Genomic DNA, 21673 nt, shown 5'->3' on the forward strand with positions numbered 1-21673 from the left:
TTTTAGTTAGAAGAGGGATGATACTCTCTGGAAGTTTTTTGAGGCATCTTCGGTTGATGCCATCAGGTCCGGGAGCGCTGTTTTTACCAATTTGGCAAAAGCTCTCCGTTTCCCTGTTTGTGAGGGGGTCCATGATAGGATCATAGACTGGAACGTGGTAGTTGAGAGTAACATTTACTATGTATTCTGTGTGGAGTTTAAATAAGCGATCAAAGTTCGGGTTGTCTGGAGTTTGAAAATTGTTTTGAAGCGAATTTCTGAATGTTTCAGCTTTCCCATCTGGGGAATTGACTATGTGATTGTTGACCAACAGATGAGATGGTTGAGATATTTTTTGTTTTGTTAGGACTTTGAATTTGTGCCAGAATTTACTTCCGTCTCTGTAGTCCAGTTTTGAGGTAGCATCTTCCCACCGGCGAGCCGTTAGGTCAGATATCTCTCTCTTTATCCTGGCGCAGATTCGGTTGTATTCTGTTTTGATTAGTGGATTTCTGTTGGCCTTGTATTGACGTAGAAGACGTCTTTTTTGTTGAATTTTGGCTATGATGTATTGTGGAAGTGCCGGAGATGTATGGGTTATTTGTTTTAGTGGGATTGCGTGCGTGATCGCCTCGGTGATGAGGTTCTCAATTTCTGTTGCACTGGTGTCGATACTATCGTTAGTATCGAGTTCGCCTAACATAGGGAGATTTTGCGTGATGAAGTTTTGGAATTCAGTCCAGTTAGCGTGACGATAGTCTCTGGAGGGTTGGGTTGTTTTGGAATTAGTATGTCGGTATTGACAAGAATTGGTACGTGGTCTGACGTTATTGAGTCACCTATGTGGCATCCATCCTCGAACCGATCCAAAATGTTACTGGTAACTAGGATGTGGTCGACAATAGAGGCCCCAGTGGCGTTCAGAAACGTGTATTCAGTGTTGGTGATTCTTGAGATAGGAAGGTCTAGTAGAAAATCCGTGAGGCGGATGCCTTCTGGGTTTTGACGGTGATCACCAAACTGTGTATGTCTAAGAGCTTCGCCACCTTTTATAGTTTTGAATCGCTACCGAAAACAAAGAGTTAGGAGGGCGGAGCCTAAGCCGTGTAAAATTGCGTGCCATTTGCAACAAGCCTGTGGGTGGAATTACCCACTCACAAAAAAGTTTTGTGTATCTTGTATAAAATGTGATTTTTTTTTCGGATATACAACAAATTTGCAAAACATTTAGGACAATAATACATCCACTTCAGAATTTTAACAATGATTAATAATTTGTTTTTAATGATCTGATAGGTGTACATAGAGATGCATCAAGTCAAACTAGTTTGATTTTACTCAACAAACTTGACTTGACTATCAAACTTTTTTTGTAAAAAAGTTTGACTTGACTTGATTTCGATATCTTTAGATTTGACTTGATTTCGATATCTTTAGATTTGACTTGAATTCAAACATCTTTAAACAGTTTGAAAAGTTTGAATATTACGCAACATGTTTATTTTCAGTTTTAAATGAGACCACCTACGCTTTTATTTGTTCACTGGCGGATCAACGGGGGGTAGGGGGTGGGGGAGGGGAAATTCTCCTCTCCCAATAAGGTCCAAAAAAATTTTTTTGACAAATTTCAATAAACATAGAAATGTATTGGCTGATACGATATTTAAACCGCAGACAGACAAATAAAACCCAATAAACGCGCCACTTAGGATAATTATTAAGAAAGTTTAATGCATATGTATACATTAATTTTTTTTAAATTTAAACCCAACATTTGTAGCCTGTATCCGGAAAAAATTTAAATTGTAGATATAAAACCATATAGACCTGGATCCCGCGTACCAAAAAAAAGTTGATTAATAGCAAGCTGAAAATTCGTTAATAGCTTAACGGTGCCTAGTGAGACAAACTTTGATGTACGGGAACACTGGAACAGAAGAAGTTTTAATTGTGGAAAAGGTTAAAAATTTGGAACGTCAGACTACGTAAACGTTCCATGTATTTTGTCGGATAGAAATTCCAATTGATTTGTTACCATTTCATTAAACTCTCATGCAAAACTCAGACTGGTGTTTATCATCAACTGGGCATTTTAATGAGTGGAACACGAAGAACATATCAAATGACAGGAATCATGTTGGTTAGTAATAGCAGTCTGATTTTTGCATGAGAGTTTAATGAAAGGGTAACAAATCAATTGGATGTTCTGACCGACAAAATACATGGGACGTTTTCGTAATCTGACGTTCCAAATTTTTAAACTGTTCCATAATTAAACCTTCCCCTGTTCCAGTGTTCCCGTACATCAAAGTTTGTCCGACTAGGCTAGTCACTAGACACCGTTAAGCTATTAACAAATTTTCAGCTTGCTATTAATCAACTTTTTTTGGTACGCGGGATCCAGGTCTAATAACCCTATGGTTAGTTTTGAATTTTAAAGAAATACCAACGAATATACAGCAATACCGACCAGAACAATACCGAGAACAACGACCACTGTTGTCTGGCAATACTAACTTTTGTATTGTGGTACATATTTTCGAGTGAACTAGCAGCTTGGTACCACATGTTTTTTCGAACTGGCCCTAAGATAAATAAAAGCCTTTTTTAATAAAAGAAAGTCATAAAAATTCCAAATAAGTTTATTTTGAGCTATCCATTGAAAAACCAAATAGTCTTATTTTATTGTAACCCTTAAGGGCATAGACGTAACATGTCGCTTATCAAAATGTTAAATTTGTTTTAAATGTATTAATATTTTTCAAATCCTGAGAAAACTAATAAGAATTAAAAAAAAATTTATACGCAGCATGAAAGATTACTTTATTTCTGAGGGACGAACATCCCTGAAAACTTCTATGTATAATGTTTATTTTAATAAGATACAGGGGTGAACATAAAAAGGAAAATTTAGTGTTGTTATTAATTGCAAATATTTCATTCAAAACAAACTTTTTATTTATTCTAAGAGACTTTCGGCCTTCGGTAATAACGCAATCTTTCAGTCTGCGTTTAAATTTTTCAAAAATAATTATTAGTTTTCTCAGGATTCGAAAAAAATAAATATCTACATTTAAAAGTTTTAAATTAAAACAAATTTAAAATGTTGACTTTTATGTGGCACTCATTGTATTATTAATTTTCTTATCTTAATTGGCAACTAACATGTCTATCTCGACAAAAAAAGTATATCTACTAAATAAATTATTATTCAAACGCTTTCAAACTAGTTTGATAAACAGTTTGAATTTTCAAACCTGTATGATTGACCAGTTTGACTTGACTTGAAATATTTGTCAGAAGGATTGACTTGAGTTTGACTTGAAATTAAGTCAAACTCAAGTCAAGTTCAAATATTCAAGTCAAACTTGTGCAACTTTAGGTGTACAATAAAAAATAGTAATCCTAAATAGTGCTATATTACGAGTACATGTATTAATATTAAACAAAATATACAAAAATTAGTCTTCCTCATCAGTTTCAGCAAGTTCATCCAGCTCCGAAGTGTCTGATCTCATTTGGATATATTCTTCGTGGTACCGATTTGGAATAACATTATTTTTAATTAAATTCATTAGATCCTCGTATTTTTTAGATGACAATTTTAATTTCCCGTTGTATGGCGGTGCCAGTGAAGGTGAAGTAACGGTTGATCGTATTGTCTTTTGACCTTTCACGCAAATTCTTATTTCTTCACTTTCCAGATCTAATGATGCTTTTGCTATCACCGTGAATTTTTTTCAAAAGCTATTAGCTTCAATTCGGATAGTTTTATGCTTTATCCGTTACTATCCTTGTTTAATACGGGAAAAATAGCTTTTTGTAGAGCTTTGAAATCTTTGAAGTCAGTATAATTCAATACCTCTACCTCGTAGGGCTGCGGTTGTGTACGTGAATTAACAATAACCGTTGACCATTCTGAAGGAGCCCAAATTATTTTATCTTTTAGGTTTGACTCAAGATATACAATAGAAACTTTTTCCACAGCAGTAGATGTTTCCAGAAACCATAATATAGCAGCTAAAATTTGGTGATTCTTATTTTGACCTGGACAGGAGTCGCAGAATAATTTAACCTCCTTAACATTACACCCTTTATCCACAATTTGCAAATATTTGAGTAATGTGGTACAAATTTCATTTGCTCCTCTTTTTCCATCTTTTTCACCCCATAAAAAACAATACCCTCGTCTTGTTCCACATTCGTAAAATGTTTCATTATACATGGAATACTTACTAGAATAGTAAAGGAGCATACTGTTTCCATGAGGAGTGTTAAGGACTTTCTGCATGTCAAAACTTGCGCAAATGAATGTTTTACATGACTTAGCACTTTCCTGAGCAGTGAGGTGAATATTTTTTGAAAATTTCACCTCCACTTCATAACTTAGTAAAAACGATAATAATTAAATTATTAAAAGTAGTACACTGTGATACACACACGAGTGATGACAGACAACACTTGTCAAGATAACCACAATTTTTGGGTTGCGCCTTCTGGCCAGAACCATTGATCAGGTGATGCCAAGGAAAAGTTAGTCCTACGCCAATTATCCGGTACGTGATAATTAGCTGTTCTGGGTTACGCCGTGAGGGTTTCGCCAAATGTTGGGATGAAATTGTGAAACCGCCAAATGTACATAAGGACATTATTCTGATATTTTATAGGTTTATAGTCATAGATGGGTACGACCTTTGTCCGAGAGGTGTATTTCACGTCGGTCTTTCAAAAAAACCAAAAACCTAAATTTCGAATTTTTGAGGGTTACGCCCTTTGCCTTTACACGATCGAATTGCTTTACTAGATTGCTTCAAACAAATTTCACACATGTAAGCTTTTTCTCCAGTGTGCACTCTCAAATATGTTTTCAAATTAATTGCTTGACTATTTTGCTTCAAACAAATTTCACACGTGTAAGCTTTTTCTCCAGTGTGCACTCTCAAATGAGTTTGCAAATTACCTGCTTGACTAAATCGCTTACAACAAATTTCACACTTATGAGGTTCTTCTCCAAAGTGCACACTCAAATGCGTTTTCAAATTACCTGCTTGATTAAATTGCTTAAAACAAATTTCACACCTAGTAAGATTATAATAAGATTTTTCTCAAGTATGCACTCTATAATGTTCTTTCAAAGAACATTTATGTGTAAACTCCTTAAAACAAATTTCACACTTATAAGGTTTTTCCCCAGTGTGCACTCTTAAATGTGTTTTCAAATTGCTTGTTTGACTAAATTGTTTAAAACAAATTTCACACTTGTAAAATTTTTCTCCAGTGTGCACTCTTAAGTGAACTTTCAAAGAATATTCCCGAGAAAACGCCTTAAAACAAATTTCACACTTGTAAGATTTTTCTTCAGTGTGCACTCTTAAGTGAACTTTCAAAGAATGTTCCCGAGAAAACGCCTTAAAACAAATTTCACACTTGTAAGGTTTTTCCCCAGTGTGCACTCTTAAATGTAATTTCAAATGGATTGTTTGACTAAATTGTTTAAAACAAATTTCACACTTGTAAGATTTTTCTCCAGTGTGCACTCTTAAGTGAACTTTCAAAGAATGTTCCCGAGAAAACGCCTTAAAACAAATTTCACACTTGTAAGATTTTTCTTCAGTATGCACTATCAAATGTGTTTTCAAATGACTTCTTTGAATAAATTGCTTAAAACAAATTTCACACTTATAAGATTTTTCTCCAGTGTGTATGTTCAAATGTGTCTTCAAATTATTTGCTGTAGTAAATTGTTTAAAACAAATTTCACACTTGTAAGATTTTTCTCCAGTGTGTACTCTCAAATGTGTTTTCAAATGACTTGTTTGACTAAACTGTTTAAAACAAATCTCGCACTTAAATCGTTTTTCTCCAGTATGTGTTTCCAGATGGTATTTCAAACCCACTGTTGTAGTTAACTGCTTAAAACAAATTTCACTCTTGTAAGATTTTTTTCCAGTGTGCACTCTTAAGTGAACTTTCAAAGAAAATTCCCGAGAAAACTCCTTAAAGCAAATTTCACACTTGTAAGGTTTTTCCCCAGTGTGCACTCTTAAATGTGTTTTCAAATTGCTTGTTTGACTAAATTGTTTAAAACAAATTTCACACTTGTAAGATTTTTCTCCAGTGTGCACTTTTAAGTGAACTTTCAAAGAATATTCCCGAGAAAACGCCTTAAAACAAATTTCACACTTGTAGGATTTTTCTTCAGTATGTAATATCAAATGTGTTTTCAAATGACTTCTTTGACTAAATTGTTTAAAACAAATTTCACACTTGTAAGATTTTTCTCCAGTGTGCACGTTCAAATGTGTTTTCAAACTATTTGCCATAGTAAATTGTTTAAAACAAATTTCACACTTGTAAGGTTTTTCTCCAGTGTGTGCTCTCAAATGTGTTTTCAAATTACTTGTTTGACTAAACTGTTTAAAACAAATTTCACACTTGTAAGGTTTTTCGCCAGTGTGCACTCTCAAATGTACTTTCAAATCACTTGCTTGACCAAATTGATTAAAACAAATCCCACATTTATGAGATCTTATTCCGGTCACAACTTCCATGTTTTTATTTAGTGTTTTTTCTTCAGTGTGGCGACTCATGTCATCTCCTTTGCAAGATGAATCTTCAATGAGTCTCTCCAAAATTTCCGTTTTGCGTTCGATTTGGAGAAAACCTAAAATACAAACCAATTATAATATAAATACTTCAGTATAAAAAAAATGAATGCAATAATCAAATTAAAGCATAATATAATTTTTCTGCAGCCGTCCCGAAAATAAACTTTCGGTATGATTTATTAAATCGAAAGTACCATTTTACACAACTCGCACCGAAAGTAGCTATTTTCGGGACTAATTTTTTCACTTTTGGGATGTAGTCCATTCATTAACGGTAAAATATTGCAAAACCTTTAAATTTTAAAGAACCGCTTGGATTGGCATGAAATTTGGCATACACACAGCTAACAAGTCAAAGAAAAAAAGTGATATTGTGCCGATATGTGCTTTTGCCCTGGGGGTGGTTTTCACCCCCTCTTGGGGGTTAAAAAATATTCGTCCAAACAAAGTCAGGAAATGGGTAAATTGGCTAATTTAAAGTAACTTTTGTTCTATAGAGTTTTTTCACTAAGTCAATACTTTTCGAATTATTTGGCAGTGAATATGTTCATTTTTTCAACAAAATAACCACGATTTTTGGACGGTTTCTCGCAAATAACTCAAATTGTAAGTATTTTGTCGAAAAAGCATTCTTAGCAAAAATATAGCCTATAAAAAATTTTAAAAAATAGTGAATATATCACGTTTTTTTATTTAGTAGAAGCAGAGTTATAGCTAATGAAATATAGGTTCATATTCGTCAAATTCCAAGTGGAATACTTTAACGTGAAATAACCAAAAATGAAGCACATTTCGGGGAAAACTCATTTAAACTTATTTAAAGTGTTTAAAAAAGCTTCATTTTTGTTTTATAAAAAAAATTTCTAGCATCAAAATTAAACAAGTTACGCTCAAAATAAAGTTAGTCCCTGTTGGTTTTGGTAAAAAAATCGAGAAAATCACCCCCTAATTAGTATCTTAAATGAACTTAATCGTAACGACTTCACAAGTTTCTTGACTCGTGTATATATTGTTTATATGATCTGTAAGTTTCATCGGTTCAAAGTCCTTATTATTGAAACGGCTGTAGTTAAAAGGGGTTGAACGAGTCACTGATCACGAATGTATGCAAATTTAGAAACACCAAATCTTGATCAATTTTTGTCTAACAGAAAAACAAAAAAATACATGATATTCAGAAAAGCAAATCTGACTTTTTTTGTATTTCGAGACTTTTGGTATCTCTAACAATTTTTAAGTTATTTTGAAAAAAAGCATATTTTTCAAAATTTAAATTTTTAAAAATTTTACTTTGAAACCAATTTTTTTTAAAAATAAACACTTTGAATCGATGGAACTTACAGATCATATAAACGCAATATAAGTAAAATAATTTATGGAGCGGCAACGATTAATTTCATTTAAGTTGCTAATTAGGGGGTGGTCTTCCCGATTTTTTTTTGCAAAAACAAAAGGGACCAACTTTATTTTGAGCGTAACTTGCTTAAATTTAATGCTAGAAACTTTTCGTAAAAACAGAAATAAAGCTTTTTTTAAACACTTTAAAAAAGTTAAAATGGGTTTTCCCCAAAAAGTGCTTAATTTCTTGGATATTTCACGTCGAAATATTCTATTTGAAATTTGGTGAATATGAATCTATATTTCATTGGCTATAACTCTGGTTCTACGAGATCCAGAGACCTAACGCGTACACCATTTTTTTTTTACTTTTTTATAGGCTATATTTTTGCTAAGAACGGTTTTTTCGACAAAATACTTACTTTTTGAGTTATTTGCGAAAAACCGTCTAAAAATGTGGTTATTTTGTTGAAAAATGAACATATTCACTCGCAAATAACTCGAAAAGTGTTGACTTGGCGAAAAAGCTCTATAGAACAAAAGTTACTTAAAATTAGTCAGTTTACCCATTTCCGGAGTTGTTTTGGACATATATTTTTTCACCCCCAAGAGGGGGTGAAAGTCACCCCCAGGGCAAAAGCACACGTCGGCACAATATCACTTTTTTTCTTTGACATGTAAGCTATGCGTATGCCAAATTTCATGTCAATCCAAGCGGTTCTTTAAAATTTGAGCAAAAACCGTGAAAGAAGGGACTAATGCTTTTTTTTTACTTTCGGGACGATTTTGGGTAGCTAGGTAACGGCTTTGACAATAACATCAACTTTGTATTTTATTATAACAACGCTTGTCATTTAAGATTCGTGTGTGTTTTCGCCAACGAACTGTCAATACTGATGGAATGGTGTGTGTCCCATTCAAATAGTGAAGCGAGATTGCGGCCAACATACAAGAGAGAGGTCCTAGAGAGAGACAGAGAATGCCAGGGAAAATTTAATTTTGGCCGTGTAATTTGAGTTGCCTTTATCAAGTTAAATCGGGGAAATGGACCTCATGTTTTAACTTTGATTGGCAGTATTTCAAAATTTGAATACTTTTTTTTGTATTTATATACGTCAAAACTCTCTTCTTCATTAAAATAAGTACTGGTTTTAGTCTTTCTTTTTGGCATATTCTATTTTGTAGGTTTTAGAACTGCGCCATGATATATTTAATAAATATAAGTAATTTTATTGTGTATCACTTAATGACAATGACAAAAAGAAAGACTAAAACCAGTACTTATTTTAATGAAGAAGAGAGTTCTAACGTATTTAAATACAAAAGTATTTAAATTTTGAAATACTGCCCATCAGCCCTGATACCAAGTTAAGAAAATATGAGGTCTATTTCTCCGTTTTAAGTTTATATAGGCAATTCAAATTACACGGCCCAAATTTTCTCTGGCATTCTCTGTCTCTCTCTAGGACCTCTCCCGTGTATGTTGGCCGCATTAAATTCGCTTCATGCCCATTATATCAGTATTGACAGTTCGTTGGTTTTCGCTCAGTTTTTCGTTTTTCAATTCCAAGAAATAGAAATCAGCAGTGAAAGTGAAGCCGAAATGATTCCAGGTGAGATTAGGGAAACTGCTAAAGCCACTATTTATGAATTATTGCCGGTAAAGTCAAGAAATAGGTATGAATTGGTGTACGATTTATTTCAAAAATGGAGCAATGATAAAAATGTACAGACTATAAATGAAGAAGTCATTCTTGCATATCAAATGGAAAAATCTAATATCTTGAAGCCATCAAGCCTTTGGAGCAATTTTTAATTTAAAAAAATCACCTGCACTATTGCTGAATTTCTTAAATTACCACATCCCAAGAATACACCGGGCACTGTCTACGAAGGAGCTCAGCCACTTTACTTTACAGAGCTTTACACTTTACAGAGGGATACGTAGAAAATTCTTTAAGAAATAAAATTCACATAGCTTCACAGATTGAAAATGGCCGCAACCAAATTAATATCTCAAAAAATAGTAAAAGTACTGACACGGCTGACACTAATTTCAATACTGCCACTTCTGTTAATATTCCTAACAATATCAATGTAAATAATTGTTATAATTGTGTTACTAATATTCATAAGTAGATTTTTCTAAGGTTGAATTCACGACAGTAACTTTAAAGTGTTTAATAAAAATTCATAAGTGAAGTTTCTCCATATATTCTTTTTAATATAAAAAACGGCTGCAGAAAAAATAACAATGTAAGTAACACGATCCAAAACCTCGCAGCATTACAGAAACTTCCTATTCGTCTCGTAAAATATTACTTTCGGAACTTGTTACGTAAATTACTATTTTCTGCAGCCGCCCCGAAAATAAAACTTTCGGTATGATTTATTAAATCGAAAGTACATACCATTTTACACAACTCGTACCGAAAGTACTTACTTTCGGGACGATTTTGGGTAGCTAGGTAACGACTTTGACAATAACATCAACTTTGTATTTTATTATGACAACGGTTGTCATTTAAGATTCGTGTGTGTTTTTGCTCAGTTTTTCGTTTTTCAATTCCAAGAAATGAAAATCAGCAGTGAAAGTGAAGCCGAGATAATTCCAGATGAGATTAGGGAAACTAAATATCAATGTAAATAATTGTTATAAATAATTGTGTTATTAATATTCATAAGTAGATTTTTCTAATGTTGAATTCACGAAAGTAACTTTAAAGTGTTTAATAAAGTTCATAAGTAAAGTTTATCCATATATTGTTTTTAACATACAAAACAGCTGCAGAAAAAATATTGTACGTAACACGATCCAAAAGTGATTTTACGAGACTCGCAGGATTCCAGGACTACGTAAATTACTATTAAGACAGCAGAAAGTAAGTGTGTAAGATATTTTTTTTTTATTTAGAAAATACAACCGCATCCACCTTAATGGTAATTAGCGGGGGCTACAGAATACAAAGCTAAATGTTATAAAATATTCCTATGGATTTTAGAAATTTTACAATATTGTCCGTTGAAAAATTAGTGCCCAATATATTACTTATACAGTTAGGTATGTTAAATATGAAGCGATAATTGGCAAAATGGGGGCATACAATTAACAAATATTTAACAGTAACTTGTACATTACATATTTCACATACAGGTGGATCGCTTTTAGAGTAAAGTAAGTCTCGTGTGTCCAATTCTCAATCGAGTTCTCACCAAATGTTCTCTTCTGTTACGAGTTGAGGCTTCCCAGGCTATAATGCTATCTTTAATTAGTTTCAGTGACGTTTGAGACGATTGCCATTCGTTTTTCCACTTGCACAAAACACGATTCTTAGCATGAGCTTTTATATCACTCGCGGTATTTCGACATTCATCTTTTTCTATATTGGCACATACGGCAATTTCACTCTCGCACTGATCAGCTTTTTCGTTGCCTGCAATGCCAATGTGGGTTGGTATCCATATAAATCTGATTCGTCTAGCACTCTAGCGTTTTCTTGAGCCTGCATCAGTTCGAATTTTATAAGTTTCTCAAGAGGACCCTTGGGATAGATCTGTTTAAGTGTTTGAAAAGCGCTTAGTGAGTCACTTAAGATAACTGAATTAGAAATGTAATTAGAATTGATATGCATGATAGCTTTGAGCACTGCATAGAGCTCAGCAGAGAAAATCGAGAAGTAGGATAGGAGAAGAAATTTATATGTACCGCTTGGGGTAACAAAGGGGGCGCCTACTTCTCTCTCACACTTTGATGCGTCTGTAAAGACTTTGTAACAATACTCGTAATTCCCTTTGAGAACTAAATCTAGATTGTGTTGGATCTCTGCATGACTATTAATATGTTTGTCAAATTGGGTTAGCCCAGTGTTTATATTAGGAGTATTAGGGCCGGTACTTTATGTCTTGATTAACAGCCCGTTAGTTAACGGAGGTTTAATCGGGACCTCTTTAGGGTCTCTTGCGTTGTAATAAAGGCAATTATAATTATTATTATAATTATTATAATACTTGTAATATTGTAATTGCATTTATTACAACGCAAGAGACCCTAAAGAGGTCCCGATTAAACCTCCGTTAACTAACGGGCTGTTAATCGAGACATAAAGTACCGGCCCTTTATTAACCAAGGTGAGGAGTCTTTAAGGTTGATTAGAAGAATATCTGGGAATTAGATGTCGAGACATCGTATTCCCCGTACTCGCTCGTAGTAGGGAATTTTATTATATCGAAATATAAATTTACTGGTTAACTCGCCCTCGGATTCAGAGACCTCGTTACCCAAGTGACCTAGGATTTTCTTTCTGAGAGTGGTGATAAAACGAACGTCTTTCAATTGTGGATAAACTTCAGTTAACATATGGTGTAATCCCAGTAGCTCGGAAGCAAAATCTTAAATAATTGTATCAATAGATGATTTTCGATAAAATTTTTGGCAGGTTCAAGGTCATATGGTTTTGATGATTTCGCTGGTACATGCTCCTCGTTGCTTTTAATCTTCTTGGCTTTAGGTTTAGATGTAGGTACAGTAAAGGGTTTTTCTGTACGACTTGTTTCTGAAGAAGTGAGAACCTCATTGATAGGTTTCGACTGAAGGTCGATATTAATCCCTTTGGAGCTGTCCATGGTGCTAACTTCTCTTTGATCTTCTATATTAGGATTGTTCAGATTATTTGCTGAGCTTTCTTCTATAGGAATTTGTTCGTTATATAAGAATGTAGCTGCATGTTGAGACATAGTTTCGGATGAAGAAGAGATAGATTGACTGTTATTTAAATTTGCTGTTGATTCCATTTTATCGGGACAATTTGTGGCGATGTGTCCAGACTTTTAGCAGGTATAACAGGCCATAGTATCTTGAGATAAGAATATTCGATATGTTGTATTATCGAAGTCTAAAGTGAATGAGTCGAGTAAGGAGATATTGTGATAACTAACGTATATTTGTCTTCTGAAGCTCAAAATATGATTGTGTACCGGAAGACTGGAACTGATTTTTAGAAAAGTGGGGAGAGAAGATTTATTTTTTGTAAATAATCTATTAACAAACTGTGTGGTATTGTGGGACATACGTTTGATCCGCCTTTAAAAACTCCGCCTGCAGTTTTGTGTGGTATGATCGAGTAGCTCGACAGAACTGTTGCCGGTCCCAAGCCCGGATAAAGGAGGAGGGGGACTACAGCCAGGTTAGCACCCTACTGATAGACGTTAAAACCATAGCTCATAGAAACAGGATTATGCCTCGGAACAGGAATGATTTCATTACGACGACCAACGCGAGAAATCATCATCATACAACCTCTTCTGTCCACTGCTGGACATAGGTCTCTCCCATTCTTCGCCACTCTTCACGGTTCTGTGCTTCTTGTTGCCATTTCTTGGATATTCGTTTAATGTCGTCCATCCAGCGTGTTGGTGGTCGTCCTCTGCTGCGTTTGTCTTCTCTTGGGCGCCAGTCAATTAGTTTTCTGGTCCATCGTGAGTCTTTCAGTCGCGCTATGTGACCTGCCCAATTCCATTTCAGCTTGGCTATACGTTCAACGACATCAGTGATACCTGTTCTTTTCCTTAAGTCTTGGTTCCTTATTTTGTCTTTTTTTGTCACGCCGAGAATCGATCTTTCCATGCGCCTTTGTGCCACTCGCATTTTTAGTGCTGTTGTTTTTGTGAGCGTGAGAGTTTCTGCTCCGTATGTCATAATAGGAAGAACGCATTGGTCAAATGTTTTCCGTTTCATAGCTGTCGGGATGTTGCTCTTAAAGATGTCTCTTAGTGATCCATACGCCGCCCAAGCAAGTGTTATTCGTCGTTGAAATTCGCAGGTCTGATTGTCCTTGCCTATTCTGACTTCATGACCGAGATAACGCGAGAAAAAGGACAACGAATTTATGGAAAACGAAAAATATACTTCGCATCGGTACTTGGAATGTGAAGTCTCTAAACACAAGAGAGCAGGAAATCACAAAAGAGCTTGCTGAAAAAATATACACATATGTGCACTACAAGAGACCAAGAACAAAGGAAAGGGTCAAATTATGCTGGATGACTATCTGATGATTTACAGTGGTGTTGCAAAAGATACATACACCAAGTACAAGAGTGACGATATATCTCCGAAAGAATAGTTAGTGTAAAAGTCAAACTGGATGTCAAACCTCTGAACGTGATAGCGATCTATGCACCTGAGAAAACAGGGATGCCACCACAAGAGAAAACTTCTATGAACACCTTCAGACTGAAATAAACGAGATCCCAAATAATGAATATAATATAATCATTATGGGTGACTTTAATGCCCGTGTTGGCAATGACACAGTTCCGGGAATAAAACAGCGATATAATGAAAATATCAGAAATGAAAACGGAGACCTTCTGACGGACCTCTGCAGCATAAATGAAATACAAATTAACAATACATTTTTCCCTCACAAAGAACAATACAAATACACTTTTGAAAACACTGGAGGACAAAGATCTATGATAGACTATATTCTGTCGAATAGAGAGTTACACCCGTCTCTAATCTTGGATGTAAGAGCACTAACATCAGCATAAATAGGAAGCGATCACAAATTGGTATTGTGCAAAGTCAGAATGAAAACACATATATGTGATAACAATAACAAAACAGCAGAATACACCACCAAGATTAAAGTCGAAAGCTTACAGGACAACTCCACAAGATACCTATTCCAAAAAAGACTAACGGAAAAAAGCAGCAACATGTATAGGGTGAGGCAGATAACTGGCCTATTAGAAATATCTCGAGAACTAAGGGCAACACAATCATGAAAATTGAAATAAAGGGGTTTTGAAGGATGATCTATTAAATGAAAATATTTTCATCTCTTTGCAACTTCCGGTTATACCGGAAGTTGCTTATAACTTCCTTTTTTTTTAAATGGGACACCCTGTATATTTTTACATTTTTGGATTCTCTTCGATGTCTTCTTTCTTAAAATATGAGGTTTTGTAATAATATACAGGGTATTTTAAAAGATAATTACGTTTTTTTATTAATTTCGTAGCAACATTCACACCCTGTAGAATTGTAGTAGTTTGACATCTAGAACTCTAATTACGTTCAAATGATTTTTAATATACTCCCATTGTTAAAAATCATTAGTATAGCTAAATTTTTAATTTTAGTATACAGGGTTGGTCGAAACTCGGAATGAGTATTTTCGGAGTTTTCTTAAATGGAACACCCTGTATTTTTGTATTGTAGTGAAATGATATTTTATAGTACTTTTTTATTTCTTAAGCATTCCTTATACCTAACTGCTTTAATTTGTGAGTTATTGGTGATTCAAGCTAAACATTAATTGCAACAAAAAATACGTAAAATTTTATTAGGTTGGCCGTGAAAATACTCAATCCCAAATAATTTTTCAGAAATAAATACATATTAATCCAGACTGGTCCTTAAAATTACCAATAATGGTTTAGCTATCAAAATACCTACGTAGTTAAGATTGTTGGTGCGATTAACAATTAATCACAAATTACAGCAGTTAGGTATAGGGAATGCTTAAGAAATAAAAAAGTACCATAAAATATCATTTCATTACAATACTAAAATACAGGGTGTTCCATTTCAGAAAACTCAGAAAGTACTCATTCCGAGTTTCGACCAACCCTGTATACTAAAATTAAAAATTTAGCTATACTAATGATTCTAAACAATAGTAGAGTATATTAAAAATCATTTGAACGTAAGTAGAGTTTTAGATGTCAAACTACTACAATTCTACAGGGTGTTAATTTTGCTACGAAATTAATACAAAAACGTAATTATCTTTTAAAATACTTCTTCTTCTTCTTGACTGGCTTTACAACTCGGGGTGAGTCTTCGCCGCATCCACTATGGCCCTCCATCGTCTGCGATCTTGCGCTTCGATTTGCCATTGTTGTACCCCAATCCTAAGATAGATCGGTTTCAACATCATCCTTCCACCTTTTTCTGGGACGGCCCACTGATCTTCTACCGTCTGGTCTCTCGAAGAACACTGTCTTTAGCACTCTGTCTTCCTCTGATCTTACTACATGACCTGCCCATCTTATCCGATTAGCTTTTATATGTCTGACGATGTTTTCAGTACCATATAGAGTCACCAATTCAGCATTGCGGCGCCTTCTCCACTCTCCTGTCAATTCATCTCTTTGAGGACCAAATATCATTCTGAGGACTTTCCTTTCAAATATCAGCAATTTATTTATTTCTCGCTGATGTAGAGTCCATGTTTCACTCCCATATGTAACAACTTGGCGAATAATTGACATGTACAGTCTTAATTTAGATTGTCTTTTCAGCAGCTTAGATCTTAATAATGATGATAGGGAGTATAATGCTCTATTTCCCGCCGCTATTCTTGCTGAGACCTCTTTTTCTATGTGATTGTCCTCTGTGATTACTGCTCCCAGATATTTAAACTCTTTTACTACTTCAAAGTTGTGGTCATTAATAGTTACGTTCTGCCTAACTCTTGGTCTTGGGTTTTTGGTCACCAGCATATATTTCGTCTTCTCTTCATTTATTCGAAGGCCCAGGTTACCTGTTTCCTCCTCGAGCTGTGAAAACACCTCTCTTACGTCTCTTGTAGAATGAGCGACTGCATCTAGATCATCGGCAAAGGCCAACAATAGTTTTGATCCTCGATTTGCGAATCCCCCTGTTAGTTCAGACGATATTTTACTTATTGCGTATTCTAAAGCCAAATTGAATAGCAATGGTGATAAAGGGTCTCCTTGTCTAAGCCCTGATGTTATACTAAATGGCATCGATGTTCTGTTTCCTATCTTTACCTATGCATATGAGTCTGCCACGCACATTTGAGTGAGCTGCACTAATTTTCTTGGTATTCCCATTTCTAGCATTGCTAGCCATAGTCTGCTTCTTTTTATCGAGTCATATGCTTGCTGGAAATCTACGAAGATTTGGTGTACATCTCGGTTGAATTCCCAGTTTTTTTCTAATATTTGTCTGATGGTAAATATTTGATCTATTGTTGACCTACCACTTCGAAAGCCGCATTGGTAGTCGCCTAGAATATCTTCCGAATACGGAGTGAGTCTCTTTAGTAAGATAATTGATAGAATCTTATACGCTGTACTAATAAGCGATATGCCTCTGTAGTTTCGGAATTGCTCTTTATTTCCATTCTTATGTATGGGTATTTTAAAATACCCTGTATAATATTACAAAACCTCATATTTTAAGAAAGAAGACATCGAAGAGAATCCAAAAATGTAAAAATATACAGGGCGTCCCATTTAAAAAAACGAAGTTATAAGCAACTTCCGGTATAACCGGAAGTTGCAAAGAGATGAAAATATTTTCATTTAATAGATCATCCTTCAAAACCCCTTTATTCCAATTTTCATGATTCTGTTGCCTTTAGTTCTCGAGATATTTCTAATAGGCCCTTTATTTGCCTCACCCTGTATATCACAGAAAGTGACGGAGTCGAAGAAAGCTGGGCAAAAATTAAGTCTAAGTCTAATATCTTAGCCTCAGTCAAGGAAGTTCTTGGTGAAAGAAACATTAATAAAAATAAATCGCTTCCAAGACGAAGAACTCCATGGTTTTGTACAGAAGTGAAGGAAAAATGTAAAGAGAAGAAAAAAGCTTACCTAAAATACATGTCAACTAAAACACAAGAGGCATACGATAATTATAAGACTATAAGAAACGAAACACATTCAGTAGTAAGAAGAATAAAAAATGATCACTGGGAACGTTTTTCGAAAGAAATGGAACATGATTTTTATGGTCTCCTAAAGGAAATATGGCGCTTTATAAGAGGTCAAAGAACGGAGGTAAAGGAACTAATAGAACCAAAACACATAGAAAAGGATACATGGATTGACTATCTAAAAAAGCTCTATGCAGAGGAAGAACAAATGATGCTAGAACCGGAAACACCAGAAATTACCACAAATGAAGATGTTAATATAAGTGCACAGGAAGTACGAAAAACACTCGAAAAGCTGCAGGTAAGGATGGAATACCAAACGAATTACTGAAATATTGTGGAGCAGCAATGACAGAACAATTAACAACATTAATTAATAAAATCATAAAACACAGAGGTATCAACTTGAAAATACAGAGGTATCAACTTGTTAAATACAACCCTAAAACTTACAACTATAATCTTACAAGACGTAATGAATCAGAGGATAAGATTAGCAGATGAACAACAGGGTTTTCGTACTGGAAGATCGTGTACAGATGAAATATTCGTCATAAAGCAAATTACTGAGAAATCACTAGAGTATAATAGACCAGCATTTCTATGTCTAATTGACTTAGAAAGCATTTGACAGAGTAAGACTCAAAGATGTAATCCATCTTCTGTATAATAGAAAAGTCTCTCTAGATATCATAAAAACTATTGAGAACATCTACCAAAACAACAAAATGGAAGTCGGAATAGATAAACAAGTTACAGAACATATAGATATAGGCAGCGGAATAAGACAAGGAGACTCATTGAGTCCTATGCTTTTCAATTTAATCATGGACAAAATCATCAAAAACGTCAACAAAGGAAGAGAATATAGAATGGGAAACAAAGAAGTAAAAATACTCTGCTACGCAGACGACGCAACAGTTGATTGGGCAACCTTTGTGAGGTATTACTTTTCCATCGCAAAAAAAAATTTCGCCTTTTTCGATGCACCCTACTGACCAGTAATTAAGCAGGTAATTAAACCAGTAACGAAACTGGAATAAATTGTACATTAGATCGTACTTTATTGATCTTATTGAATAATAATTAGCCAAAACTGGTTTACCACGTTATATTAAACATAAAATAATACGATGAATTCACTTATGGTATCTACTAAAATTGTTACTTAACTATTTATAAATAAACTATTACTCTTTCTGCACAAAATTTGCAATTTTGTTGAGACCAGAAATACACACGCGTTTCGGTAGGTCATTCAGGGCCGAACTTTTGTAAGATATTTTATATTATTTATTACATATTAACATGAATAAACAGTATTGAGTATAGTATAGTAAAATTACACTGCCTGGAGTAATTGTGGGGTGGATTGAGTAGCTTTGCGGTTACCACAGCCAGTCCCAAGCCCGGATAAAATGTGGAGGGTGATTGGCAAGGTTAACAACCTACCAATCGGAAAATCGAATACTGCTCAAAGAAACAATGTGAAGCCTCGGAACCGGATTGATCATATGAAGACGACCATGGCGAGAAATAAGGACAAAAGAAAAACATTGATAAGAATTACCACATGGACATATAAATACATATATATCTGCTCTACAGGAAACCAAAAAGAAAGGAAAAAGACAGTCAAGATTAGGTGAATATATAGGTACTAATCTACAGTGGAGTAGCGAAAGAGAACAGGGCCAAAGAAGATGTAGCATTACTAATACATCAAAAATACCAAAATCACATCAAAGAGCAACAAGTAGTAGATCAAGTTAGAGGGAAGATGATAATAGGGCTTTTCATCGACTCTCATTTGTTTCGAGCTTCTATCATATGTTGTATAATCTGTATATATGAATATTATACACAAATTATACAACATATTATGACGGAAGCTCGAAACAAATGAGAATCAATGAAAAGCCCTATACTGGGGGATTTTAACGCTTGTATAGGTAAACAAGTAATACCCGGAATTAAGCAAAAACATAATGAAAATGTTAAAAAGGAAAATGGAGAACTGATGATAAATTTCTGCGCAAATAAGTAACTTAGAATAAGCAACACATTTTTTGACCACAAAGACCAACATAAATATACATTCAATAACACTCATGGACAAAGATTTATGATTGTAACCAACAGGGATATACATACATCTATCAAAAATAATCAACGCAAGATGCCTCAACTCAGCAGATGTAGGTAGCGACCATTAGTCTAGGCGCCAAACAGAGGTCACCGTGTCATTTTCAATTCTGATGGACAAACTCAACGGTTTCTTATGGATTTTTGGCTGCTGATTACGAATTTCGAGGGTGGATTTCGATCCGAGTGGTCAAAGAATTGTTATAAACAATTTAATTGTTTATAAATTGTTTATAAGGCTCTGGCTCATAAACTAAAAGATAAAAAAAATGTTTCAAATAAAATTTGTCGCGTAATAAAAAACGAGGAAACAACCGTTTACTAAACTTAAATCCGACAATTAGAACTCAAGATATTGTAAAATTAGTGCATAATGCAAATTGCAAAATAAGTATTTTTCGAAGCTTTACCGATCGTAACTCGGCTTCTGCGCATGCAAATGAGCCCTATAAGGTGTCCTTTTAAAGCTTGATTAAGAGGCTTCCAAACAAAGTATGTTAAATTATTTGATCTTCATTTGTTTTAAAGTTATACCCGTTTGAAGTTATAATTTTCTTAAAAAAATTGTACATTAATTTGTTTATAAAGGTTTCAAGCAAACTTGAACTATAAACATTTATACTTTAATTAACAATAATGATAAAACAACTCAAAAAAGGAACAATTTGAGCTTACGAAAATGTTCGTTAGTTTATTTTTGGCTAAGATGTCGATATTTTAATGGCGCGCTATGAGGCGCAAGATTGGCTCACAGTCAAGTAAGTATGTATTCTTCGACGCTTTATCGATCGTAACTCGGCTTCTACGCATGAAAATGAGCCAATATGTGATATCCATATAAAAATGGATCGAGTTATTTTGCAGCATCATCATTGCATATAAAACGAGCATTTATGATGTGGCGGAATTCACACAATTGACGGGCCTTGATGATGCTGCAAAAGAACTAGATCCACTTTATATGGATATCATATAGATAATTAGACTGGAAGCCTCAAAAAGTTTTAGTTTTACTGCCTACAAGAACAGACTTGTACCACCATGTAACTGTTAAAATTCCGCTAAGAACTTATGCAGATGTAAAAAAGCTGATATTCCCTGTATATCTCTATGCAGATTTGCAGATGCATGAAAAAAATGTTTGTAAAAATAGTATTAATAAATAATATCAACTTACTTTTTAGTTATACTTCTGAAATATTAGTTTTTAATGTTTTTTTCTCATTTAGTGCAAAAAATAGAAGACAATGTAAATAGAATGAAAGGTGATACGAGGTACAGTATGATGATTTAATTATACGAATTATATGATAAAATTTTATTAGGATCTTCAAAAATGAAAAATGAAGATAACGTATGTATACATAGAAATTATAATTTGCATCGAGAAGTTAGCGCGTGAACCTTTACGCGGTGAGCCGATCTTGCGCCTCATAGCGCGCGCCATTAAAATATCGACATCTTGGCCAAAAATAAACTTATGAACATTTTCATACCCTTAAATTGTTCCTTTTGAGTTTTTCTATCATTATTGTTCATTAAAGTATAAATGTTTATAGCTCAAATTTGCTTGAAACCCTTATAAACAAATGAATGTACAATATTTTTAAGAAAATTGTAACTTCAAACGGGTATAACTTTAAAACAAATGAAGATCAAGTAATCTAACAAACTTTGTTTGGAAGCTTGTTAATTAAGCTTTAAAACGACACCTTCTAAGACTTATTTGCATGCGTAGAAGCTGAGTTACGATCGATAGAGCTTCGAAAAATACTTATTTTGCAATTTGGAATTTGCATTGTGCACTAATTTTACAATATCTTGAGTTCTAATTGTTAGATTTAAGATTAGTAAACGGTTTTGTCTTCGTTTTTTATGAAGGAACAAATTTTATTTGAAACATTTTTTTTA

The 21673-nt window shown here is 34.2% G+C and overlaps 1 protein-coding gene across 1 annotated transcript in view; it reads right to left on the bottom strand.

The window, feature by feature from the left end:
- Positions 1-3382: 3382 nt before the first annotated feature.
- Positions 3383-21673, bottom strand: part of LOC126892905 (zinc finger protein 227-like) — a 43396-nt gene continuing 25105 nt past the window's right edge. Inside the window, exon 2 of the mRNA XM_050662758.1 lies at positions 3383-6643. Within this exon, the coding sequence (XP_050518715.1) occupies positions 5085-6643 (1559 nt within the window). The 3' untranslated portion in view covers positions 3383-5084. The remainder of the gene's footprint in view (positions 6644-21673) is intronic.

Source organism: Diabrotica virgifera, chromosome 9, assembly GCF_917563875.1.
Source record: "Diabrotica virgifera virgifera chromosome 9, PGI_DIABVI_V3a".
NCBI classification, from domain to species: Eukaryota; Metazoa; Arthropoda; class Insecta; order Coleoptera; family Chrysomelidae; genus Diabrotica; species Diabrotica virgifera.